Below are 27,662 nucleotides of genomic sequence, written 5' to 3' on the forward strand. Positions count from 1 at the left end.
GTCTCTGTGTAGCTTGGTGCATTCTCTTTGTTGAATTCAAGGTTGAGTTCCCAAGCCTGCCAGGAACTCCTAATCAAAACACCTTGCCTGTGAGATAAGCAGTTAGCAGCAATGCAACAGAAAACAGGTTTTACTCTGCATGTACTCAGAGGCATATTACTCTAGCAAGAAACACTTAATGCATGGCAGATATGCTTATCTGACAAGAAACAGCTACTTTAGAGATTAGACTCTATGACATTGTACCCCACTGATATCCCTTCTCCTCAAACACTACCCTCCTCAGTCTTCACTCATAAACCTCAAGGAATTTCCCAGGCCAGAATTAGAAACCCTGGTGTAGAAGCATCACATGATATCCTGGGTTTTGTTAGCAAGCTACTTTACTGTGCCATCCTAAGGAAAGATATACCTGCTAAATCCATTAGCTTACAAAGGTTTAGCTCTGTTTAGGATGGCGCTGTATGTTTAATCCCTTTATATATAAGCCACTTTCCTGCCTACTTGAAGCCCCCCAAATATCTAACAATCAAAAACAATTATTTTTTATTTTGTTTATACCCAGCTATCCTTCAACTGGGGACCCAGAACAGGTTACAAAATTCTTATCCCCTCATCACAGCCACCACCTTTTGAGGTAGGTTAGGCCACGAGTGACTGGCCTAGGTTCACCCAGTGAGCTTCCATGGCAGACTGGGTATTCAAAACTGGTTCTTCCTAGTCTGGCTCTCTGTTTTAAAATCTCTATCATAAAAATAATAAAATATCACAAGACAATCAAGTAACATTCATGAGAACTATTAAAGAATTAAAATGTCTTCAGAAACAGCAGTGTCTTCAGTTTGCTCCAGAAGGCCTGAAGGGACAGTGCTAATCTTATCTCCGGGGTGAAGGAGTTCCTCAGCATGGGAGCAACACCAGAGAGGGACTTCCTATGAATTTCTGCTAGTCTAATCGCAGCTAACCTCAAATTTGGCTTCTGAATAGGAAAAAAGCAGCTTAGAAATATTTTAAATCAAGTCAATAACAAACAATGCAGGTTCCCCCAAGAAAGCCTTACCTTTCTCAAAGTTACAATAATAATAATTTGCTGCCCTTCAGGACAACTTCATGCCACACTCAGAGCGGTTTACAAAGTGAGTTGTTATCTTCACGACAATCACCCTGCGAGGTGGGTGGGGCCGAGAGAGCTCTGAAAGAGTTGTGACTGACCTGAGGTCACCCAGCTGGCTTCAGGGAGTGGGGAATCAAACCCGGTTATCCAGATAAGAGTCCTACCACTCTTAACCACTACACCAGACTATACCAAACTACAAACACCAAGTTCTGAAAGCTTGGATATATTGATACAGATTTCACTTGAAATATGGTCTGGAATAAACATAAGTAAGATCTGAAAACAAACATAGGAGGCATCTCAGTGTGGTATAGCAGTCAGAGTGTCAGACTGCTCAGTTCAAACCCCCATTCTGCCATGGAAGCTTAGGTGGTGGTGGGCCAGTCACAATCTCTCAGCCGAACCTACGTCACAGAGTCGATGCAAGGATAAAATGGTGGAGAGAAAAATGGTATAAGCCTTTTCAGATCGCCTTGGGGAGAAAGGCAGGGTATAAATGAAGTAAATAAACTTGAGTTATAAATGTTTTTTTGAATTTTTCTATAAGTAGGATCCAAATGAAGATACAGAATGGAATGACATATTAAGAGACTTTAAGATTCTGCCACCAAAAGAAGAGGTTCAGGATGAAATTGAAGAAATGGTTTTACGCTTACAAAAAGAAGCAGAAGGTAAAAGGAGCCGTTATTGAAATTAACATTTTATTTCAACAAAGCACTAGACTCCACTGCTAGACATGGGCACGAACAGCATTATGAATGGAAGGCATCCTGGATGCCTCCCTATCGATGGAGGCCCAGGTCATGGTGGTTGCCAAGTCTGCATTTTTCCATCTTTGTCAGATCAGGCAACTTGCCCCCTACCTGACGCCCCAGGACCTGGCTACAGTGATCCATGCAACGGTCACCTCCAGGCTAGATTACTGTAACTCACTCTACGCTGGGCTACCCCTGGGCCTGATCCGGAAACTACAACTGGTCCAGAATGCGGCGGCACGGGTCCTGACTGGTATACCTTACCAGTCACACATCACACCTGTCCTGCGCCAGCTGCACTGGCTTCCGGTTGAATTCCGAATCAGGTTCAAAGTGTTGGTTCTTACCTTTAAAGCCCTGAGCGGGTTGGGACCGGCATATCTTCGGGACCGCCTCTCCCTGTATGTTCCCCGGAGATCGCTTCGATCAGCGAATAAATATTTACTTGTGGTCCCCGGCCCTAAGGAAGCCCGCCTCGCTTCAACCAGGGCCAGGGCCTTTTCAGTCCTGGCCCCAGCCTGGTGGAACGCTCTGTCAATGGAAACCCGGGCCCAGCGGGACATATTATCGTTCCGCCGGGCCTGTAAGACAGAGCTGTTCCGCCAGGCGTTTGGTGATTGAAGGGGGCAGTGCCATGTCGGCCTCCCACCTTTGGGGTGGGGGAGGGTTCTCCCCACCACTGCACTTTGTTAATTTGTTTTATTGTTTGTATATTGATTTTAGTTCTTGTTTTTATCTATTTTAACTGTTCACCGCCCAGAGCCCCTGGGGATGTGCGGTATATAAATTGAAATATAAATAAATAAATAAATAAAAAACCCACGGGTCATTCGTGAGGTGCCATTCCAGCCGAACAGGTGGTTGTCGTCATTTGTTGCATTCGGCCGCTGTTTGGGAAGACAGACACACAGGCGCCTTGAATCAATTGCCTTGGCAATGGAGAGAGGGACTGCCTGAACTCTGTCTGCACTCCCTCTGTCGCCCCAGACACCCCAATCAAAAACCACCTTAGCTTGATGGGCATGTCTTCCTTCCAAGTGTGGAGCTGCAAATTGGTTACAATTGGTAATGTGGAAGCAGACACCGGGGGAGGGAGGAGGGGAGTGTTCTGTGGCCATGGGAACTCCAATCTTATCCCTGCAAACCCTGTTAGGCAGTTCTGACTGCCAACCACAGACCTCCTGCATTTCTCAATGAGACCTCTGCTTATAAAAGGGCACTGCGCTCCCAGTTCTGGCTTTCACTTTCAGCAAGCACTGGAGTGGGACAGAGCTGTTGATAGCCTTTTGGGAGAGAGACAGGGAGAGTGCATTGGAGCTGGGTTTTTTTCTATGTGTGGTGGGTGGAATAGGGATCTATCCCCTCTGCTTCCAGGGCTGGTGCCAGGCCCTGGGGCTAAGCTCAGTGGGCACCTCAGCTGAGGGCTCACCCTGACTATTACTATTATCAGTGCCTGATCTGGTCAGGCTTCTGTGTGTGCTGGGCTATGGCTCTAGCCCCAGCCTCTGGTTCTAGGGCTGGTGCCAGGCCCTGGGGCCAAGTTCAGTGGCCACCTTGGCTGAGGGCTCACCCTGACTATTACTATTATTAGTATCAGTGCCTGATCTGGTCAGGCTTCTGGGTGTGCTGGGCTAGGGCTCTAGCCCCAGCCTCTGGTTCCAGGGCTGCTGCCAGGCTCTGGGACCAAGCTCTGTGGGCACCTTGGCTGAGGGCTCACAGTGTTCTCTCCTTTTCTGTCCTCCTTAATTCTAGTTTGGTGGCACAATGAGTCTTCATGTTGTGGTGGCCACCACGGGTGGTTGTGGAGGGAAGTGCAAAGACAGTCCTCCTGGTTTTCTCGTGGAAAGCAGTACTGGGTGTGGCTTGGGGGCAGCAGAGTGTACTCCTGCTCCCCCAGATTCACCTCGGGGGCTGTGGAGGAGGCCAAAGAGGTCTTTCCGCTGGGGGGAGAGGATCTCTCTCAACATTTTGAGGAGGAGGTGGGTTATAGATCCCTGGAGGAATGGTTTGTGTTTTATGAAACATCCCTCCAGTCCCCCATCCCAAACTCTCGGTGGTGTCCCTGCCTGCAGTCCACCCCTCACTCCATTGTCTGTGGCCAGCTCCGCAGTGCAGCCTGCAGCCATTCGTCCTCCTTCCCCTGGGACAGTTAGTGGTCCACGTTTCAATGCCTCCATATGGAGGCACTTTCAGGCCCTTCCTAATGACCCCTGTGTGGTGCAGTGCCATGCTTGTGATGTTCTGATGCGCAGTGGCAAAACCCCGAAGCACCTGTCATCAATGGCCCTGACTAGGCACCTGAAGACGCACCACCCGAGCCTCTGGTCTCTGTCCTCACCCAGTGAAACATCCGTTGGGAGGAGAAAGGGGACGACCAGCTCTTCTGAGCAGGGATCAATGGGAGGGTCACCGGAATCCACCTCAAGCAAGAATCCTTGCCCTGAGGGTGATGCTGGTGGGAGCAGAGTGCTCAGGCAGGCCGTGCTCGCAGAGGTTATCCCCTCAGGGTCTGGGACAGCGCCGCTTAGAACAGCGAGGTTGAGGGCTCAGGAGGAGGGCCTTCGCGTCTTGGCAGAGATGATTGCCCTACATGGCTTGCCCCTATCCATCGTAGAGGGCATGGGCTTCTGCAGCTACTAAAGCATCTTGCCCCTTGGTTCTCCATGCCGTCGCTGCGCACCCTTGCCCGTCGAGTCCGGCGGGCATCTCGAATGAGGGCTGGCACGTTTGGATCAGGTTTAGGCAGGCCTACTCCCACTGCTAACAGGCTTCTGAGGCCTTGCTAGGCCTTCCTGGCACAGCCAGATCATCATGACACCTCCTTTCTGTGGAGGCAGGGAAGTGGGTGATGCTGGCGGCAGCCTCCTTTGGGCACTTGTGCAACAGCTCAGGAGCTATAGCGCATGTAGTTGAGCCGCATGGTGGCCCTATCCATTGCAAACACTGTGCCCTCTGAGCAGGGGGGAATGGGTCCCTCGACTCATGTGCTTTCCACAAAGGCAGGAAAGGCTGTCAGTAGCGAGTAGTGCCTGCTCAGCCTAGGTGTCTGAGTGGTGGGATAACCGCACTAGCCCCCCTTGGTTCTCAGGGCTGCTTCCACTCTGACTGTTCCTAGCAACCTCTCCTGTCCTTTCTCTCCCGTCCTTTCCGCAAAAGCAGGAAGGTGGTTCATGTCTGCACATTTTATCATCACTCACATGGTTTCCCTTTTCTCCTTCTACGAACCCTCTGGAGACCTCTGCTATCCATCCCATCCCATCCTTTACGCGAAGGCAGGAAGGTGGTTGGTGTCTGGTGGTGCCGCCCAAACTGTTATGAGTAGTGCCTGAATTGCCTGCACAGGTGAGGTGTCTTGGAGTGGTGTGGAACTGCTCTGGTCCCCTCTGTTCTCGGGGCTGCTGGTCCCTCTTTCTACCTCTCCCTCTCCCTCTGTGGAACCACTCCGACCCTTTCAAACGACCTCTCCTGTCATGCCTATCCCCTCCTTTCCGTGAAGGCAGGATGGTGGGTCATGTCAGTCGCCACTTCACGAGGGACTAACATGTTACTGCTGCCAAACTGGTCATAAGGGACAGCTCAGCTGCGATTGTGTATATCAGGGGTGGGCAAATTGCGGCCCGCGGGCCGCATGCGGCCCGCAACAGAGTTTTTTGTGGCCCGCCAATATTAAGCAAGAGTGTCCTACTCTCGAGTAAACGTGACACGACCGCAACCCGAAGAAGAGTTGTAAATTGTGAGGCGAATTTCTGTGGAACGGATAACGCAGGGACGCGGGAAAAGGCGCTCTGAGGGGAAGCGGGAAGGGGAGGGCAGCGTCGGCCTCGGGAAGCGGAAGGGATGCCTCAGCCAAAGGAGGAGCCTGGCGGAGCCGCGCGGGGGATTCAAAGGGCAGCAACAGGCGGCGGTGGCGGCGGCGCCTGAGGGGCTTCGAGCCTTCTCTTCATGAGCTGGCGAGACGAGGGCAGGCCCGGAGGCCTTTCAGGTGCGGCCTCAAGGTGGAAGAGGGGCGGTGGGTGGGAGACGGCCGCGGCTGAGGGGGACTGGAAGCTTAGCAACAGGGGTGGTGGTGGTGTCTGTTTTAGTCTGTTGCAGCAAAAAAAACCCAGACGCTGATCCTGTGGTAATTTAAGAGCGAGCGAAAATGTTTATTCCATGCAGAGGCTTTTGTTGACTCCTTGAAGCATCTGACGAAGAGAGCTGTGGCTCTTGAAAGCTTATGCTACAATAGAGGTGGTTAGTTTTAAAGGTGCTACTGGACTCTTTACCTTCTTGAACCTTAAGAATCTGCTGCTGCTGCTCAGAGGCCACGAGTGGATCCTCGCTATGCAAGCTTAGGATGAATAAAAACATTTTACTTCTCAAGGTGCCAAAAGTAGGGCGGAATCTTGTGGTACCCTGAAGACTAACAAGTTTTGAATCCTAGCAGGGGCTTTTGTGCATCCATTTTTTTAAAGATCTGATGAGTGGACCTTCACTGTACAAATATGTTAGAGATAGTGACTTTGCTGGGTCCCCCCCCCCCCATACCTATTACTAAAAGAAAAACGAGACAAAGCTGTGTAATAAGGTTGGTGTGACTGAATGGCCCTTTGTACAACAAACAGTAAAATCCTAAGCAGAGTGACTCCAGTCTAAGCCCATTGATTTCAGTGGGTTTAGAGTAGAGTCAGTCTTCTTAGGATTGCAATGAAAGTTGCACTGAAATCTCAACAAGCAATCTCACTCCTGATTTCAAAAAAATTGTAGAAAAGTGTGATGGGGTACATTTGTCTCATTAAACTGAATCTAAAATTAAATGTGCTTGCAGCTATAGATGATATGAAATTAGCACAATAAATAAATTGAATAAAACTAGCACTATTTTATTTAATTTATATTTATTGATTTTTATGATACAATTTATACCTTTTCTGAAATGCAAAGTTAACTAATGAATGCAATCATTTTAAAAGGTGCGGCCCTCCACTAACCTCCTCTCCCACAAAGTGGCCCCCAAGCCAAAACAATTGCCCACCCCTGGTGTATATGATTGTACAGTATAGGGGTACAGCACGGTTGCACAGCATGGTGGCTCCCCTGTCAATGGGAGTGACTGGACCCCTTTGAGCCAGGGGGGGGAATGTGTCCCACGACTCCCATCCTTTCTGCAAAGGCAGGAAGGTGGGCGATGGCAGCTGCTGCCACTGCCCTCTTTCTTCCTCTCGCTCTCTGGGACCACTCCTACCCCTCCCAACTACCTCTCCTGTCCTGTCCATCCCAACCTTTCCGCTCACGCAGGAAGGTGGGTGATGTTAGCTGCCGCCGCAGAGTCCCTCTGTGGGTTCCGCGGATGAGGACTCACAATGCTTGGGAGCTTTCCAGTTCCCGGTCCATACCTCTCCCTCTCAGGTACTGCCACAGCCTTTCCCAACCACTTGGACTGCCCTGTCCCCTCCTTTCCATGATGGCAGGGAGGTGGTTGATGCCAGCAGCCGCTGGTTCGGAGTCTTTTCATCCCTGTTGCCAGATCTTCCAGGTCTGGTTCCTTGCTGCAGCCGGAACCCCTTGGTCCCCCTCTCCCTGGCCACTTCGTGTTTCCTCTTTCCTCCTCTCCCTCTCAGGTACTGCCATGACCCTTCCGAACAACTTGCACTGCCCCGTCCCCTCCTTTCCCTGATGGCAGGAAGGTGGCTGATGTCAGCAGTCGCTGACAGATGGGAGTCTTCCCATCCCTGTCGCCGGGTCTTCCGGGTCCAGCTCCTTGCTGCAGCCAGAACCTCTTGGTCCCCCTCTCCCTGACCACTTCATGTTCCCTCTTTCCTCCTCTCCCTCTCAGGTACTGCCACATCCCTTCCCAATGACTTGCACCATCCCATCCTCTCCGTTCCATGACAGCAGGGAGGTGGTTGATGCCAGCAGCTGCTGACGGATCGGGGTCTTACTGGTCCTGTCCCCCTTTCCCCCTTGACAATTTCATGGTCCCTGTTTCTCCCTCTCCCTCTGTGGAACCACACCAATCCTTAGGGAACTTCTGTTATCTGTCCCATCCCATCCTTTCCACGAATGCAGGAACGTGGTTGGTTTCTGCCGGTGCCGCCTGAGCAACAGGGCCAGCTCAGCTGCGGTTGTGCAAAGACCACTGTGCAACACAGTGCCCCCCGTCCATGGCACCGGCTCTCCCCTCTGACCAGGGGGAATCGGTCCTGCCACGACTCACATCCTTTCTGCGAAGGCAGGATGGTGGGTCATCTTGGAGGCAGCCTCTGTTTCGACACTGGAGGGGCATCCAATGCTCCATACATGTCCAGCTGGTGTGCTTTGTCCAGGCTGTACACCACACGAGGTGTGGACAACACTATTGGCCCCAATGCCATGAAATACCCCTTCTAGTGAACGTACGTCGGTGTCTGACCCTCCAGGTTGTGTGTTTCTGTGTTTGAGGCCTCCACATACACCAACTTGTCTTGCTGGAGGATTTTCTTAGCAGACTGTAGCTGGGTCATTTTGGACTGCGGTGGCCAACGACATCACCCACCTTCTATACCTTCCAGAAGGTACCCCCTGGGAGGCCTGGTGGGTGGGCACATGGGGGTGCTGCTGGTGAGCGGCCAGACCCCCCACCCCCAAGAGGGGAGGAGGCCCGCCACCACCTCCCCGAGCCTACCAGGCCTGGCAGCTGCAGTCATCAATCACCTTACTGCGTGAGCGGATAAGTGTCCTCCCACCCGGATGCCTGGTGGGCAGGCACATGGGGGGTGCAGCCAGTGAGCAGCCAGACCCCCAGCTGTCATGTATGTCTGTACCCCTCCATCCATCTCATGGTTCTAGGGAATGCCAATTATCAATACTGTGGTTTGATTTCATATTAACAACGTTATATGCATCACTTTGGTTTCTCTTCTTCCCTGCCTGAGAACACAGCTGTGCCATCTGTGTCTTTCTTTGAAGCCGGGCATTCCTCTGAAGCTCACCCAAATGACCTTGTATGTCTGAAATGTTAATGTTCCTTTCTATCTTGTCTAGCTGATGTAAAGCAAAAGTTTCCCAGACTTTTCCCGCTCGAAACTGTGGGTTAGGGAGCAGGGAAGTGTTTGAGTATTTTAGATTTGTACTTCCTTCAAGCCCCTATTCCTTTCAAGGAAGTTGTACTGCTTAGATGCACCCTTGCTTCTAAGTAAACGTATGGACCTGTGCATATGGAAAAGATCTGATTTCTGAATAAACAGTCATTTAACCAAAGACCTGTGTCTTGCTGTAAAGATCCAGGGATCTCTCTGCCATATCCTGTCATCCATAACCTGACATATTGAAAGGAATATTCCTTTTCTTCTGTACCTGTAACCTCTGGAGAATGTCTACCGGATTCCAGCCGTTGGAGCCAGCCCCAGAATTAACAGCGCCAGGAGACCCCACTTCCCACCCAGTCCTGCATCTGGGATCAGGAGCAGATGCTGGAAGAACTCCGACAGAACTGGGGGTGATCCCCAGGAGAGGGGTCACCCATCTTACATGGACTACTTTACCAACTCTCAGGCAACGGGCACCCAGGAACCAGGAGAAAAAGAGAGGCAGTTTGGACACTGCCTGAGTGAGATGGGAGCACCGGACATCTCCATGGCTTCACAATTGACCTCCATCCCGGTGAACGACCAGAGGATCGAGCCCATGGGAGACCTTTCCCTCGGAACATCCCAGACCACTTCAGAGAGAGGAGTGGAAAATAGAGCCACAAGTGCATCAGATTTTGGTGGGATGATGAATTGGGACATTATGTAAACCTCCCCTTGAAGAAGGAGAGTTATGTACTGTGGGGGTTGGAGCCCCCTCCGGATTTCCCTCCAGACAGAGGCACTGAGTTGTGAAGTGATTACCAGTGATGGAAAACCATTTCCCATGGGAGCTTGTTCCTCGCACAGGATTCCCCCGAGCCGATGGATGGGACAGAGTTGAAAGAAGAGGATCGTTTGGATTACCTCAATGAACAGTTCCAGGTGATGACCTGTTGGCGTTAACAGGACTCACCCGGGGTTGGATGAGGAGCGCAGTGGATGCCCAATGTACTCAAGCCTCGGCGGATTTACTAGTAATGGGGGACCCTGGATTACCCCCTGGAAATGCTGCAGAAGGCAGTGGATTTACAATTGACTCACTAAATCAGTGGGAAACGGGAGCTGCGGCTGGGCCAAGCAACCAGGAATGGGGCCAGACGCCGCAGCTACCTACGCTACAGGAGGCGACAACACAATCGGTGTTGGGGGATGTACAAATGGGAGCCGTGGCTGGGCCACACAACCAGGAATGGGGCCAGACGCTGCAGCTACCTACGCTACAGGAGGCGACAACACAATCGGTGTTGGAGGATGTACAAATACAGGAGGGCCCTGGATTAACCCCTGGCAACTGGCAAAGTTCCCAGGATTATATGGGAAATGAGGGTACCTACACCCTGGATTGGAATGTGGCTGGGCCATCAGTCCCAGTTGGGGGCCAGACGCCGCAACCAAGAGAGGTGGGAGAAAGGTACCAGATCCTCGAAGCCCAAATGACAAGGAGGAGAAAAGAGCTGGAGCAAACCGCCCAGCTAGTGAACGAAATGATGAACTTACCAATGGGATTCAGTGCACAGCTACTGCCAGAGGAGCAGGGGAGAGCTCCACAGATTGGACAAGAACAAGGAAGCGCAGAAGCGGGGGGAACGACCAATTTTAGTGACTCCAGAACATTTTATGGTAACTCAAGTAATTCTCCTCACTGCACAGTTTCCTATAGTTACAATGATGGGAGGATCCGTTCCACCCTACGCTGTAGTGATGGCCTCTAACATACCCTCTTGGGGAGAGGGAATGGGCCCAAGCCGGGACCCACAGCCTTTGACCATACCCCCGATCGTGAGAGGCGCAGGGGCACCAAGTTTTCCAACCACAGTATGGAGGGATACCACAGGCTGCTCCAATGGACTACAGAGCCTACCAGGTACCTTACGTGCCGCCAGAACACATTCAACCACCCCTCTTCAGAGCAGCCCCGATCCACCAGGCAGTGGGGCACCAGGGATCAGAAGCTCTTGCAACGGGGCTGCCACAAAGTTGGTGCAAATTGAAAGCCACATTTGATAGAAGCCCCCAAAACTTGGGATTTTTATAGTACAAGCTATGGAGTTTTTCCGGGACTGGGGGCATTTGTTTCCTTTGGAGCACAGTCAAGTAAACCACCTGGGATCTCAAATGGTAGGAGCGGCAGCCGAGTGGTATGTAACCCTGTACAACATGGAAGCACCTGAGTTGCAGGACTTAAACGCTTTTGCAAATACGCTCTATGCTCAATTTGATGACCCATTAGAAGGGGAAAGAGCCAGAACACAGCTCAGAACCATCAAGCAGGGGTCCAGAGCCGTCAGAGAATACGCTGCTGAATTTAGACAACTAGTCACCAAAGTACCGGGCTATCATGAAGGAGTAAAATGGTCTAAATGCTGATCTACTAGACCGTGCGTTAATGCAAGATTATCCACAAACTTTGTTAGGGTGGATCCAACTAGCATGTGAGGTTGAAAATAGAACTCAAGTAGTGAAACTTGTGAGAATGCAACAACAGGCAGGGTCAAGGAGACCCACCACTGCTGATAGGAGTTGCATCTCGCTGGGTTCGAAAGCCCCTACCTCAGTGCTTGGAAGAGAAGCATGATGGAGACAAGGAGTGTCTAAATTGTGGGGGCGTAGGTTATTTTGCAGCACAATGCCCAGGAAAATCGACACAAAGGGGAAAGAGCCAAACCCACAGGGGACCCTAAACCGCCGGGTCTGACCCGGGGTCTGAAACGTGGGAAACCAGAGGCCAGCTTGGATGCCGAGGAGGGTCTTGGATATACTGAGGAGCCCACACAAAAAGAAGCAAAGGAGGGTTCTACATCATCGTTGGGAAATGAGGCAGACCTGCCATAAAGAGGCCCCGCCAGCAGGTCCAAAAGGAATCTGAACCACCAAAGGTGAGAGAAAGAGGGGCCATATTGTTTATGCCCGTGACACTACTAAATCCGAAAAAAGGGACACCCACCCCCAAAAGGGACACCCGCCCCCAAGAGGGGAGGCGGCCCGCCACTGCCTCCCTAAGCCCACCAGGCCCAGCAGCCGCAGTCATCAACCACCTTGCTATGTGAGCGGATAAGTGGCGTCCCACCCAGAGGCCTGGCGGGCAGGCACATGGGGGGTGCTGCCAGTGAGCGGCCAGACCCCCCACCCCAAGAGGGGAGGTGGCCCACCACCATCTCCGTGAGCCTGCGAGGCCCAGCGACTGCAGGCATCAACCACCTTGCTGCAGAAGTGGATACGTGTCCTCCGACCCAGAGGCCTGGCAGGCGGGCACATGGGGGGTGCCTCTGGCCAGTGGCCAGACCCCTCACCCGAGAGGGGAGGCAGTCCACCTTCAGGTCCACCGCATAGGACCAAAGTGAACTGGAGAGGGTGGCTCCATTTGTATTGAATGGGAGTTTCCTGGGGGTGTTGAATTTGGGAATGTATAACTCCGAGATCCATACTGCAATCTTGACCAAACTTGGGTGATGGCTGGAGAACAGCCTGCTGCACATTCCCTGTGAATCTGGGCTCTCTAAGTGCTAAGGGGGCCACTCTGGTGCCGATGAACAACAAACACCAAACACGTTAGTTAATGGGGCATGTTCGTTTCTGTTCATCTGTTCGTGTTTGTCGTCGGGAATGAACAACGAACAGCCTGTTCAGGGTTTTTCCCCCATTCGTGCCCATGTCTATCTACTGCACAGCAGAGAAGAGATGTTGTCCATGCCTGTCAGATTTTGCATAGAACAGAAAGCTTATTTGCACATTCAGAATAAGGTACACAATAGCATCATCCTAGGACTATAGAATTTGAGAATATAGAGGAGGAAATCAAGCCACCCACATATCAAAAATGCCCATAGAAAACTAGCAAAAATTAGCATAACAAGCTAGCTCTACTCTCCCTTGTCTTATCCCTCAAGTGCTAGATTTCTATGAGTCTTAACAATAGAAATACTCAAATGATAAATCCTCTGCCTGCGGTTTGAAATAATACAGTCCAGGCCAAAGCTTTTCCTGAATGTATAGATTCACTACCATTCAAAGAGCATTTAATCAATTGCAAATCACCTGTAAATAACTGTGAACAAGAAGCCTATGTGTCTGAATCCAAATTGAAACCCCTTCTGTCCTATATGGAGTTTGGACACATTTTGCAACTTTTTTTTTGCCTTTCCACATTCTGAAAATAGGGAGCTCAGTCTTACTGTGTGGTCTTCAACCCATGGCTCAGGATCCTCAGGTTGGCCAACTTTCTTTTTGTTGCTTTTTAGAAGGAGCTGCTGCTGCTGCACATATTTAGATAACAAAAGTGCCATATCCCTAGCCTCTTACAGTTGCCAACCTCCAGGTGGTAGATGGAGATCTCTCAGAATTACAACTGATTTCCAGGTGACAGAGATCACTTCCCCTGGAAAAAATGGCTGTTTTGGAATGGGCATTCTATGGCATTATACCTCACTGAGGTCCCTCATCAACCCAAACCCCACCCTCTCCAGGCTTCACCTTCATATTCCTGGGAATTCCCTATCCCAGAGTGACAACCCTCGTTTGCACTCAGCCAAGAAAGGTGAAGTGAGGTAACTCAGCAGCTGAGATTATTCTTGTTTAGCACAGACAGCCCCTCCCTCTTCCTGTCATATGACTCTGTCACACAACTGAAGCCAGGTTACTTCCTGTTTTGTGCTTGCAATTCAGTGGGTCCCCTGCTACTGACTAAGAGTGACAGCTGTGTCCCGGGTCTGGAAAAGTTGGTGATTTTTTTTTGTTTGCTTGTTGAACACCTCATCCACCTCCAGTGTCAGCTTCCATGCTGTGTCTATGAATATACAAAATGGTAAAGAGTCCAGTAGCACCTTTAAGACTAACCAACTTTATTGTAGTATAAGCTTTCGGGAGCCACAGCTCTCTTCATCAGATAGCAAAATAGTAAAGAGTCCAGTAGCACCTTTAAAACTAACCAACTTTATTGGTCAGTCTTACCAATTACAATAAAGTTGGTTAGTCTTAAAGGTGCTACTGAACTCTTTACTATTTTACATCTACAGATTAACATGGCTAACTCCTCTGGATCCATGAATATACACACACACTAGCATCTTTATCCGGTGTTTTACATTCCCTTGAGTAACAAGCACCATTCCTTTTTTTAAAAAAGAGATATTATTCTTCATAAATGATAAACATTTACACTCTGCTTGATCAATGGCCGCCGCACAGGAGGGCTGATTTACGACATCCGTCCGGCCTGCCTGTTTCTTCACTCTGCACTTGTGATTTCGGTCTCGGCCTTGTTGTCATGGTTGCCCTTCGCTTTGGGCCCACAAAGGAACTCGCTATTATAAAAAGAAATGATTTTTCCTTCCCTGCCCTTTGGATACAGAAAAGTACCTTTGTTTCTGATCTCCAGTAATTGGAAATCATTCCTTTTTAGTGAAACCGTATGAAAGGATGAATCTGGAACAACTCAAAGAAGCTGAAGATGACTTTGATGAGGAGGACATGAAAGCTGTGGAAATGTACAGGTATGCAAGACTGTGAGCACAGGGAGCTGCATTTTATGCTGTCCCGGAGTTTTTGTTTGGGTTGCCCCATGGGGCTTTGATCCTACAACATGTGGTGTTTGAGACAACTCTGTTCAAAGGAACCTGGGCCAGTGTGTTTTAGACTGCCCAAGTCCACTCCAGGCCTTTACACATTACTAGGTACCTTGGGGTGCTCAAGGGAACCTCTTTTCACGTGTCCCCCCCTCCAAATTCCCATGCAGTCACTTGTACAGTCACACTTCAGTTTGCTCCTTGTGAGTACATTCATACATTAGATATCAGCCGCAAACTTTTCCCTCTCCCTTTCTTTCTTTGTGTATTCCTGTTTAAGTTTTAGAAATCTGAATAAGATTGTGTACTGATATATTGTTATATATTGAATACAAGGTTATGATAAGATGGAAATGGTCAAATATTAATGCTGAGGTAGATTGCATGACGTATTTAGTTTGTGAAGGAAAACATGAAAATACACAGTAGCTGGAATAGTAAATGTATTCTTCACTTTAACATTGATTAACTCTGATTAAGATATGTTTTGTGTACTCTGTATTTTAATAATTCTTGTAGTGCAAAATCTTACTGTTTCTTTGACCCTGTATCTCCCCTTCTTCTTTCTGTACCCCTTTTATTCTGAAAATAATAATTTTTTAAAAATCACTCTGCATTCCTGTGCAGCATTCCATGCTTGCCAGGTTCTCCCGGGCGGGATTCAGCCACTGCTGGAGGCTCTCTGGTAGCCACACAGCAGCCATTTTAACTCCAGAGGCCTGAACATTTTTAATATCTCAAGCAGCCATATATATAAAACTGATATTAAAATGGCGGCGGCTGGGCTGACTGCTTACAGAAACAGCCCTGGGGGCATTATTTGCCTTTAGGGCAGGGTGCACATGTAGCCCATCAGTACACATTTAGCTCCTAACAGGGAAAATGTGTTCTTCACACGTCAGATGTCTTGTGTAGAGAGACTTTCTGTGTTATGACAGTATAAGGGCCATGCTAAACATTTTTCAGAACAGCCTGCAGATTCCACCCTTAACCTGTTTAGTTCATTTCAATTCATGAACAAGTGGCCTTATATTGAACCAGAAAATCTGTCCAACAAAGTCAACCCAGACAGGCAGCAGACATCCAGGGTTTCAAGCAGAGGTCTTCCCAGGGCTTTTCTTCTGGGAAAAGAGGCAGTGGAACTCAGTGGGTTGCCAGTACAGGGGGCAACTCTTGGTGGGAGGTGGTGCCCCTGGTACCACATGTGCACTTGCAAAGTGCGCACATGCTCCCAGGACCAATGATGTCATTTTGGGTCAGCTGGAACAAGGGGGAATTTTTAAATTGCCCTCGGCAAAAATGGTCACATGGCTGGTGGCCCCGCCCCCTTATCTCCAGACAGAGGGGAGTTTAGATTGCCCTCCGCGCTGCTCCAGCGGGGCCACCGGCCATGTGTCCATTTTCAAGAGGTTCCGGAACTCCATTCCACCACATTCCAGCTGAAAAAAATCCCTGGGTCTTCCACATCACCTACTACTCAGTCCTTTTAACTGCAGATACCAGGCACTGAAACTGGGACCTTCTGCATACCAAGCAAATGCTTTCCCACTGAGCTATGACCAATGAACTATAAAATGCTCATTTAAAATACTAATGCAGATTTATTGGGCCATTAGCTTTCCTGGTCCAAAGTCCACTTTATGAAGTGTATCCTCCTATTGGCAGATATTTATTTATAGGCCACCTTTCTCACTGAGACTCCAGGTGGATTATACAGTGTCAGTCAGTTGAAACATTCAATACACAAGACAACAGGGTACAAAGTGACACATGACATATTATATGATGTGGAAACTCTCCAATCGGAGCATACTTACAGCAACAGACAGTATACAGTACTAGATTCTACAGTTCCTATCCCCTTATCATTTCCTGAGAGCACCCATCCTATTACCTAGGCACACATTCTGACCATGACTCTGTTCCAGTCACATATAACCTGGTGGAATTCTCTGTATATAGAGACTTGGTCCTGGCAGGATCTACTATCTTTCCACTGCGCCGGCCAGACAGAGATGTTCCACCAGGCATATGGTGGTTGAGGTGAGCACCCCCTTCCCTCAACTGGCTTCCCACCAGAGGCGGATATGATCTCCTCTGGTCTGCTGACTATCAGGCAGCTTGCCACCCACCCCACAGGTCTTTGTACATAGCGGGATTGTGCAATAAGAATGCTGTGATGTTTTTATTGAAGTGTTTTAACTATTATGCTGCCAGTTTTATATGCCTGCTGTGATCTGCTCTGAGCCTGGTTTCCAGGGAGAGCAGCATACAAATGTAATAAAATAAAATAAAATGTCCTCCTGAACAATTCAGTTTTCCATAGTTTGCAGGAGCTTAGGAGAGTGGGAGCTTTCCTGACCTCTTCAGGCATGCAGTTCCATAAGGTGTGTGTGTGTGGGGGGTCACCACAGAGAATGCTCGTGTAGGTGTGTTCACTGCCCTTCCATAGAAAGTGGCACACCATGGGCTTCTTAATATAGAGAAAGAAATTGTAACTAGTGGGGTCAAGAAGGCTATGAAATGTAAGATGTAATGTCTGTGACAGGCCATATGCTGGGGAGACATATAGCCCCTGTTCTTTACATTTTCTCTATCTTTCTCTATTCGTATCTACCAACAGAAAATATATTTCATGCATCTGATGCTTATGAGTCAATATATCTGTTAGTCTTTAAGGGATTACAAAACTCTATTTGGTTGTAACACAGCTACCCTTCTGGAATGTATAAATACTTGCAATTATATAGAAACTGCTTTCTGGTCTTACCTTGTTAGGATTGCCGTAGGTGAGTGGCGCCATCTAGTGCTTTCATATTTTAACTCCATGCGTTCTTTGGTTTGTGAAACACGTGACTTTTACTTTGTACTTGTATTCCTTGTGATGTTTCAGTAGAAAACTGTGCAGTTATTTTAAATCTTTCCAATTTTACATATATCAATAACAGAACAACAGCAGTGGAAATAAAATACAAACAGTACTGTCAAAAATAGCTAGTGTGAGCATTTAAATTCCTCAGATGAGGCTATATATATATAAAAAAAGAAGGCAGGAGAGAGAGAGAGAAAAGTTGTTTTTGGCACAATGAAGAAGCCCAAAGTCTGACTGTAGCCTGTAACTTTTGGAAGACAAAGACCAGTAGGCATTGCAGACTTGATTGGATTCTTGGTGATAGCTGCAAATCAAATTTCCAGTTGCACCAGAGAATCCTTGAAAGATGAAGCAAAAAAAAAAAAAATTCCAGTGTTTCAACAGGGCCCTCTTTAGTCCACTTAGAAACACACTGGTCCCTTGTAAGGCAAAGAGTGGCAGGAAAATGCCATCATCATGATATGCACTGAGCTGAATAATAGTTTTAGACAAGTGGGGAGACCCACAAGAACTTGAGGGGGGATCTCCTTTCCCCCTCCCTCGCCACATCCTCTTCTCCTTCCCTGTTCATCATAGCTTCTTCCCCCTTCCTGCTTCCTTCTCTCCTTCCCACCCACCTTCGTTTGCTTCCCTGTCTTCACTCACCCCCGGCAGCTTCTCCCCTATGGCCCCATTACATGGTGCTGGCTGAGCAAGGCCTAGTTGCACAGTGGGGAACCTTTACTTCTCCTTGTATCCTCTTCCCCAGCTATTCCCCTGTTCCTGGCAGCCTCCATAAGCTCATCTTTCCCTATGTCCTTCTCGCCTTCAAACCTACTAAACAACTTATCTTTTATCTGTCCCCCATCTTCACCTATATTTATTAATCTACTTCATTTATATACTGATTTTCTCCACAATGGTGACCCAAAGTGGCTTTAATCATTTTCCTAGCCTCCATATTATCCTCACAACAAACCTGAGAGGTAGGATAGCCTGACAATGTGTGGCTGGATAAAAGTCACCCAATGAGCTTCCGCAGCAGAATGGCGATTTGAACCGGGGTTTCCCACATCCTACTTTGAAACTCTGACCATTACACTACACCGGCTTGGTGTGTGTGTGTGTGTGGGGGGGGTACTGCTGTTGAACAGTAGCAGGCAGCTAGACCCCCATGAGTCATGCAAGTCATATGGTGTTAAGTCGCCCAGTGGTTGTTTCTGGGCCTGGCCTCAATGAGTCCTTTCTCAAAGGACAAACCAGCCCTGGAAGTAAAAGGCAGCCTCCTCCCTCTGCTTTTTACTGAGAGAAACCAAGCTTGGAATACTGGCTAAACTGTTAGGTTGCCTAGTAACAGCCACTGTGGGCATCTGGTTAAAGCTACAAGTGCTCCTTTTATCATTTTGGGTTTTTTAAACCCCTCTCCCAATGAATTTTTTTAGATTTTTGATTTTTCTGCAAACTCAGGAGTGTAGGAAGATCTGTATCCTTAGATCAGGGCCACTAGGCTATTAGTATATAAGATGATTTACCAGGTAGAAAGTCTATAGAAGCCATACTAGGTAGGCTTACCTAGTGGGTGGGCATGTAAGTCAAGTCTTGTAAGAAGATCATTTTCCTCCAGTTTCAGAATCCCGTTCTCAGAAAGCTAAATTATTTTTTCCAATAGACAAGATTGTAGGTTGGCCCAGTGTGTAGGGAGGAATTCAAAACAACAGCAAGGTATTACTTTATTTATCGGGAAAAGCCGAAATGAAGTTGAAATGTAGCATCAGTAAAAAAAAATAAAAGCCCTTTAAGCAAGCAATTCCTTAAGTGCATTTTGAGGCAGTACAGTCACATGAATAAATTATTCCACATAGTTTGTGTTTGGGGGGGGCAATCAGTGGGAGGGCTTCTAGTGTCCCTTCCCCACTGGCAGACCTCCTGATGACACCTGGGTTTTTTGGCCACTGTGTGACACAAAGTGTTGGACTGGATGTGCCATTGGCCTTATCCAGCATGGCTTCTCTTATGTTCTTATGTTCTTACATGTGTGTCAGAAGATTTTAACCTGCTTTTATTCCCCATATTTGATAACATTCTTCTCCCCAAACCTCTGAGGAACTGATATGATCCATAGCCCTCCAGATACTTTCAGATTCTCTCTCTCAAGTTTTGTTAATGATATATTATGTAAGGTATAAACACAAGATTTTTCTTAATCAGGAAACAACGCTTGAAAGAACTGAAATCTTTACAGAAGATACAAAAGTATGGAGAACTCAGAGAAATTTCTGGTGAGCAGTATGTCAAAGAAGTGACCAATGCCCCCAAAGATGTGTGGGTTGTCATTCATCTATACCAATCAAGGTAATTGTCAGAGTTTCAAAATACTGGACTTCAGAATGAACAAAAACTCTATGTTCACCGTATAGACATGAGGAAATGCAAATGTAGATTTTATTGTTGGGGAAGCTGTCCAAGACAGTTTGGTAGGAGGATGAGCTTCCTGGATGGCTGAAAGTTTCACTGCTTAAGTACTTACATCTATTTGCTTTTGCTGTGTCTAAGAGCAAACATTTGCCATGCATTGTGTCACAGTTTTGAGAAGCAGAGCAGCTCCCTTTCAATCCATTTGCAGGTTAGGATAATTAGGAACCAAGCAACCTTTGATGAGCCCTGTGGGCAAGTCAGCACTTAGCAGTCTTTGGCAGGGCTGCAGATAGGGGACCTAGGTGAACTCTAGGTGGGGTAGAGCTCAAAAGGGTTGTCACAGGGCCAGAAACCGCACCCTGGATTGAGACCTTAATGCAAATAGCATAGCTGGCCCTGAAGGCATCAACTGCTTTTCTGCATTCTCTCATACCTTGTAATCTACCTGCAGTATGGTTTATAATATGCCTTGCCTTAGATACAGAGCTACAGAGCTGTGTTAGTATGTAGCTGTAAAACAGTAAAGAATCCAGTAGCACCTTTAAGACTAATTGTTGTAACATAAGCTTTCGAGAACCACAGCTCTCCTTGTCAGATGCATTGTCAGATGCTGTGGTTCTTGAAAGCTTATGCTATAGCAAAGTTGGTCATCTGCCCTGAGCCTGCTGATGTGGGGAAGGCGGAATAAAAATTGAATTAAATAAATAAATAAAATAGTCTTAAAGGTGCTACTGGACTCTTTACTGTTTTGCCTTAGTTTGTCGTTTGCATTGCTCTCTCATTCCGTAACCCTAGTCCTATTGCAATTATGCTGTCTGATTGTACTGTTTTATGTTCTGCAATCTGCCTTGAATCTCAGCAAAAAAGGCAGACTATAAAGTAAGTAAACAAAGAAAATCCTGTTGGAAACTCTTGCGTATTCTCTGTGTAATAACAATAACAAGAAAATGTGACGTTCCCATGTGAATGGGAATAGAAAGGAAGCCAGCCTAGAAGGATAGTGCAGTGACCTTATGAATGTGCAGATTTGTGAGGGAAATGCTGAACTTATGAGGGAGATCGATAGGGCTGGAAACCCACTGCTCCAGTTGAACTCAAAGGAACATCCTTGTGGTATGCATGTGTGGGTCAGGGGGAATATTTATGTGTCAGCCGCCTATGCCCTTGTCAATCTGGGCAGGTAGAGACAATAGAGCATGTCCTTTTATACTGTAAGTTCTATCAGGAGATCCGAACCAAGTATATCTTACCAGTTATTGCTGCCTACCCAGGCAGATCAAGTCAGTCTTATTCTGCCCTCCTTTTAACTGATTCCTGTAAAGAAATTACTGCTAAGGTCGCAAGGTTCTGTGCTTTGGCTAGTGTAATCAGACAGAACACTATTACTTTTACTAGGAATTTTAATTAAGATTTTAATTATTTTATCTATTTTAACACATTGATGTATTGAATTTTTAGACATGGGTAACCTTAAAACTAATGTACTTTTATAGTTAATTTTATTCTGCTATCCTTAGCAATTTGCTGTAATGAAACCCCTGCTGAAGTAGTAAGATCCTGCACCTCGATTAGTTTAATTAGATAGATTACCATAACTCCCTTAAGAAATTTTAACCAATATCTAACAATTTTATGTATTTAAATATATTGCCCAGCTTTCTAGATATGCTTAGACATGTAATCAATGTATTTGTTAGATACTACTGTATATGCTGATGCAAATTCTGATCCTGGATCGTAATAACAATAAACTAAACTATTTATGTGTCAGAGCGTTTAGTGATCAAAGACATTTGTCCTTGTTGGGATTTCTTTTAGCATTCCGATGTGTTCACTAATCAATAGACATCTCAGCCTACTGGCCAAAAAGTTTCCTGAAACCAAATTTGTGAAAGCTGTGGCAAACAGCTGTATTAAAAATTACCACGACAGTTGCTTGCCTACACTGTTTGTATACAAAAATGGACAGATTGAAGCCAGGTTCGTGGGGATTACAGAATGTGGAGGAACCAAGCTGCAAGTAGAAGGTAATATTCTAAACTTTCTTAACAAAGTAGATACCCGTCAGGGCATAGAGGCAGCTACAACAGCCCTGGAATAAGTGGCCTGTCTTGCAGCACTAACATCACTGTAATATCAGCTCTGCTTGGACCTGGGTGGCAGTGATGATGGTGGCGTGTGCAGGCTCAGGTGAAACTCTGCATCCATTCTTATATTTAGCATGGCCCAAGTCCAGGACAAGAAGACCTGCAACATTGCCAGCCCCACAAGGGCCGCTGATCTCAGCTTGCTCCTGACAGCCAGTGGCCTTCCAGGGCAGCAGCCCTTTGGAAACTTTCCTGGCAAGTTAAAATGCCAGACTGCCCCAATGCTTGTAGATGGAGGGTTGGGTTCAAAAGTGCCTTCCTGCATGCAGGACCCTGCTGGGCTGGGTTCGTGGCCCACCCACCCTGGTCTATTGCAGCCTGGTTATATTTTTTACCTTTTGCAAAGGATTTAGCCACCTCCTGTTTCCTTAACCCTTTCCTTGGAAACTTTCCTTTGCAATAGTTTTGCTTCCAAATATCCCAGAGAAACTGCAGTCTATGAGATGCTTTCCTAGTCAGCCTATGGCTTGGCCACTATGAGAGCTTTACCTTCATCAGGCAGCAGAATCTTGCTTTAGAATTTTTTCGGCACTATCAATTGTCTTTTCCTAACTCCACTTGATGGAGATTTGAGTTGTCTTTGCTATAAACAGTAAGTCAGCCTGTTCAACTAGGGCTTTTTTTCAGCTGGAATGCGGTGGAATGGAGTTCCGGCACCTCTTGAAAATGGTCACATGGCCGGTGGCCCCGCCCTCTGATCTTCAGATGGAGGGGAGTTTAGATTGCCCTCCATGCCGCTTGGTGCAGAGGGCAATCTAAACTCCCCTCTGTCTGGAGATCAAGGGGCAGGGCCACTGGCCATGTGACCATTTTTGTTGAAGGCAATTTATACTTTAAAAAACTCCCTCCTTGTTCGAGCTGACCCAAAGTGATGTCATTGTGTGGTCCGGGGAGCATGCACACACTTTGCGCACATGCATGTGGTACCAGGGGCGCCGCCTCCCACCAGGAGTTGCCCCCTGTGCTGGGGCTTTTCCCAGAAAAAAAGCCCTGTGTTCAACTACAGTGCCAACTTCTACCAGAGCTTTTTGTTAAAGTAACAGTGTTGACTTTGCCATCAGCGGTTATTACAGGCTGCCTTTCTTGTTCAAAACAAAACCCTGCAGTGAAAGCATGTTTCACTCTTCAGATGGTGACCTTATAATGGTTGTCCACCTTTACTGTAAAATCTGTATCATAATGCATTAAGTGATTTTGTAATGCTGCTGCTGCTGCTATTGGTGACTCAGCTACCTTCCACCGAGGGGCTGGGAAGTTGAAAGATCACTCTGGCATTCTCATCCTGTGACTGGCTATAAAACCTAAAGAGGAAGCAGTGTTGGCAATGGCCCTTTATCATGTTAAAGCCAGTTTGCTGTAGCGGTTAAGAGCAGCAGGACTCTAAGCTGGAGAACTCAGTTTGTTCCCCCACTCCTCCGCTTGAAGTCAGTTGGGTGACCTTGGGTCACTCACAGCTCTCTCAGAGCTCTCTCAGCCCCACCCACCTCACAGGGAGATTGGCATGAGGATAATAATAACACACTTTGTAAACCACTCTGAGTGGGCATTAAGTTGTCCTAAAGGAATGTTATTGTTATTATAAGGGTGCACCTGAGAAGACAGACTTCTTTTTACCTTTTGTCTATTTGATTATTAAACTTCAGATAAAATGTACACCCAAGCAATTGTCCTAAGTTCCTTGAAGATCTAGGACAACAACAATACTATTAGAGAAGCATTGTGTCCATTTTCTCAATCAAGATACGATCCCTGGTAAAATCTAAGTCAAGAGACTGACTAGAAAAGCATCATGGTGGAAGTTTTAACATAAAGATCAAGGTCACAAACTTATATTAGAACTAACTGGTGAGCTTGTCAGATAGCCATTTCCCTACTCACCTTTTGCTCATCACTTCTGTAGACTTATTTTGATGGCTAATTTCTAGGTTACTTCATCAGTAATGACTACTAGAATAAGACTGACCCTTCAGGTTCCACATAATACTCATTTCATAAAAGTGTAAGAAGATCACTGCTGGATCAGACCGCTAGCATCTAGTCTAGCATTCTGAGTTACACAGTGACCAACCAGTTACTCTGGAGGGCCAACAACCAGGCATAGAGGCCGAGGCCTTCCCCTGGTGTTGCCTCTTGGTGCTGTTGTTCAGAGATCTACTACCTCTGAATGCGGAGGTTCCCTTTAGTCACCGTGGCTAGTGGCCACTCATAGATCTCTCCTCCGTTATCTCCTGAACGGCCTCTCTAATATTTCCCCACATTACAACTTTTACCTTATTTTTTGTATTTTAGTTTTCTGTTGTTAAAGGTCATTGGTATTTCAGCCCACCTTAAGACCTCTTTTTGTTTCCAGAATTTGAATGGAAGTTAGCAGAGGCTGGGGCGCTCAAAACTGATTTAGAAGAAAACCCCAAAAAGGACATTGTGGATATGATGGCATCTTCAGTTAGAAATGCTTCCATATATGACTAAGGGGATGCTAGTGTGAAGAGACAACTGCTAGTCACGCTGGGAGAAAACTAGAAGAAGAAAAAACTCATGTTGCATTTATGGTTGGTTTAATCACAGTGTAATTAATACAACTTTAAAAATAAACAGCACAGCATGAATATAGTTGTGCCCCTTTACTATACCAGTAACAAAGACCAAATCTTCATATCTCACTTCTTTCACAATCCATCTGGAAACAGAATTTGGCTTCTAGGGTTTCTGTTCTCTCAAATAATCTAGATTTCTACTCTTGGTGTATCAGAACTATGTCCAGTTATTCCAGTGACACGTCTGTGGAATAAATGGAGCCCGCCTTGGAGTTGTTGTTTTTGTGTTTTCCTGTCCTAGCAATCTTCATCCTGCCATTATATTTCCTGCTTGACCCACATTTTGTTTAACATAACTTTCTGCTGGCTGGCTGCATATTTCACAATTTGACTGTTTACATAAATAGCTTATATGGAACTGTTATATAATGAAAGATCAGGAAGGGAATAACTTAGCAGGACACATAGAACAAATGCACTAAATGTACATATTGAACCAGAGAATGGCTTTCACTTCTGAGCACCAGTGTAGTGTTTAGTGGTGCAGCAATTAGTTTGGATTTGAGAGAACCTGGTTTGAATCCCTACTCTGCCATGGAAACTTGCTGGATGGCCTTGGCCAATCACACAGTCTCAGCCTAACCTTCCTTACTGGGTTGTTGTGAGGATAAAATGGAGAACAGGAGAAGGATGTAAGCTGCTTTGGGTCCCCACTGGGGAGAAAGGTGGCATGTAAATGAAGTTAGTAAATAAATAATGGCCAAATTCTTCTCTGAGGAAACCATCTCAAAAGCATTGCATTGCTTTTATGTATATTAGTATTCATTTTTGAAGCTCTAGGTTCAGAGGCCAATTCTAGAGATTTCCAGTAGGAGTCCACAAGAAACCCCTGTACATATTGGCCATAAAAGCACCCCCTTGGCCTTCAAACAGTCTTTCACTCTAACAACTGCGTCCCTAAAGAATTGCCTTACCAACGTATCTGTTTGTTGTAGATTCGACAATGTATCTGTTTATCTTCATTTATCTTCAACAATGTATCTGTTTGTATTGGTCATGTTTTTCCTGACTTTTCTCTGATGAACTCAGGATGAACTCTTGTTAGAAGAGCAGCACTGAGCGCTGTCCCTTTCCTCAGATTTCAGAGGGGAACAAACCAAAGAGTTAGAAAGATAGAGAGGTCAGGGCATCTGTTTACTGTTTACTGCTCTGACTATCCTTTGATGTGTAGGTTGCTATTCTCAGGACTTCCTCCTCTCCCCCTAGCTCTGTCACAGCCACTCCACTCTTCTCACCTTCTCTCAATCTTACAACCAGACAGTTTGCAAGAGCGTGACATGCTGTTCACCCTTAAATAAACTGAAATCATCGTGCGAGTGAGAAACGAAATCAGGATGAAGAATCTCTCATAGCTGCAGGCTTACAAAAGCAGCACATCTTTCAGCACAGCATGAAACTTTTACTCAGCAGTGACCTCATTCTACATATGAATCTTTTACAAATGAAAATAGTAATGAAGTGCATGACGGATGGGATACTGGTTGCTGTTAGCCATGGGCCATTGCCTTTGTTTGAACATATTCACTCTTTATTTCCCTTTCCATTCTCCTCTCCTGCCAAACCACTCTAAGAAAACCCCCCAGCAGAAAGCAAGCCAATATTGCCCATTGCCAACACAAGTATGGACATTCTGTAGATTCTTACTTTTAGCTAAACATGGTGCTTTTTTTCAGCTGGAATGCGGTGGAACGGAGTTCTGGCACCTCTTGAAAATGGTCACATGGCCAGTGGCCCCGCCCCCTGACCGCCGCACAGAGGGGAGTTTAGATTGCCCTCTGCGAACATGGAGGGCATTTCACTGAGGGTGATTTAAACTTCTAAAAACTCCCCCTTTGTTTCAGCTGACCCAAAGTGACATCATTGTGCGGTCCCGGGAAAGTGCCCGCACTTTGCGCATTTGGTACCAGGGGCACCACCTCCCACCAGGAGTTGCCCCCTGTGCTGGCAACCCACTGAGTTCCACCACCTCCTTTCTCAGAAAAAAAGCCCTGGCTAAACATATTTTGAAACGGATGTGGAAAATTTCCTTAGTCCTCTCTCCTACTTCCTAAATTTAGATTGTGAGCTTCTCTGGATAGAGATATGTATTTTTACTTACTTATGGTATACTTATACAATGTGGGTATGATGAAAATATAAAAAAATACAATGTGACTGCTTGAAAAGTAAAAATCAGGCATAGATTTCTAGTGACCACACTTTTTAAATGAATATTTCTCAGGTTACTTATGAGAGTAAATTTTCTATCTCACGTTTCAGATTGTCTAGCTTCTGGGTTGGTTTAAGGTGTGGTGTTTTGTGTGTGTGTGTTTTCCACAGAGTATTAATCCACTCAGAGAAAGCCATCTCCATGCAACCCTACCTCGCCATTGGTGGTGGAGAGTGCTGTCTAGTCATATCTGACTTATGGCAACCCTTGCTGCAGTTTTCAGGGCAAGAGACTAATCGAGGTGCTTTGCCATTGCCTGCCTCTGCATAGTGACCCCTGGACTCCCTTGATTGTCTCCCATCCAATTACTAACCAAGACCAACACTGCGTAGCTTAGACAAGATTGGGCTTGCCTGGGCTATCTGGGTTAGGGCACCTCACTATTACAAACCCATATATGAATGTTCTGTAAGTAATAAACAATGACATCCTAAGCAGGATCAAACCTTTCTAAGCCCATCAGTGGAGTCAGAAGGGTGTAACTCTGCTTTAGACTGCACTGAAAGTTACTCACTTTTCAATATATGTCTAAAATAAATAAAAGCAAATACTTATGATCTTCTTCTTAGAGAGAGGATTTCTTTCCAGCATCCAGCAGTGTGTGTCCTTGGTAGAGCTAGCTCTAAAGAATGGGCATTCAGGTCTTGAATGTTGTGTGACCCTCAGAACAGCTTCCACTGCTCCTGTCCAGCAGAGCAGGTCCCAATATGTATCGTGCTATCCCGCATGCAGAGTTACTTAGAATGGTGTAACTTGGCTTAGGATAGCACTGTACATCTTGCTCCCTGGATTCTCACTGACTTCTTTCTGACATCCCTGAAGTGGATCAGAAGTTCCCAGTCCTCAAACCTCCCAAGGTGTTTGAAGGACTCAGAGCTAAACTACACAAGACACCCGACATGTGATGTGTTCCTGCAAGTTTACC

At 46.8% G+C, this 27,662-nt stretch overlaps 1 protein-coding gene across 1 annotated transcript; it reads left to right on the forward strand.

The window, feature by feature from the left end:
- Positions 1 to 685: 685 nt before the first annotated feature.
- PDCL2 (phosducin like 2) lies at positions 686 to 24,403 on the forward strand. The gene is made up of 6 exons (XM_054989660.1): positions 686 to 697; positions 1,668 to 1,788; positions 14,359 to 14,449; positions 19,581 to 19,724; positions 21,606 to 21,814; positions 24,285 to 24,403. The coding sequence occupies exons 1-6, from the start codon at positions 686 to 688 to the stop codon at positions 24,401 to 24,403; spliced, it is 696 nt and encodes a 231-aa protein (XP_054845635.1).
- Positions 24,404 to 27,662: the final 3,259 nt, after the last annotated feature.

The sequence above is a fragment of the Eublepharis macularius genome, chromosome 10 (assembly GCF_028583425.1).
Source record: "Eublepharis macularius isolate TG4126 chromosome 10, MPM_Emac_v1.0, whole genome shotgun sequence".
NCBI classification, from domain to species: domain Eukaryota; kingdom Metazoa; phylum Chordata; class Lepidosauria; order Squamata; family Eublepharidae; genus Eublepharis; species Eublepharis macularius.

Excerpts from the sequence above, each read along its gene's own strand:
- PDCL2 (XM_054989660.1), top strand. Across the intron at positions 1,789-14,358 it reads CTTACAAAAAGAAGCAGAAG|TGAAACCGTATGAAAGGATG; the intron begins GTAAAAGGAGCC and ends ATTCCTTTTTAG. Across the intron at positions 21,815-24,284 it reads AACCAAGCTGCAAGTAGAAG|AATTTGAATGGAAGTTAGCA; the intron begins GTAATATTCTAA and ends TTTTGTTTCCAG.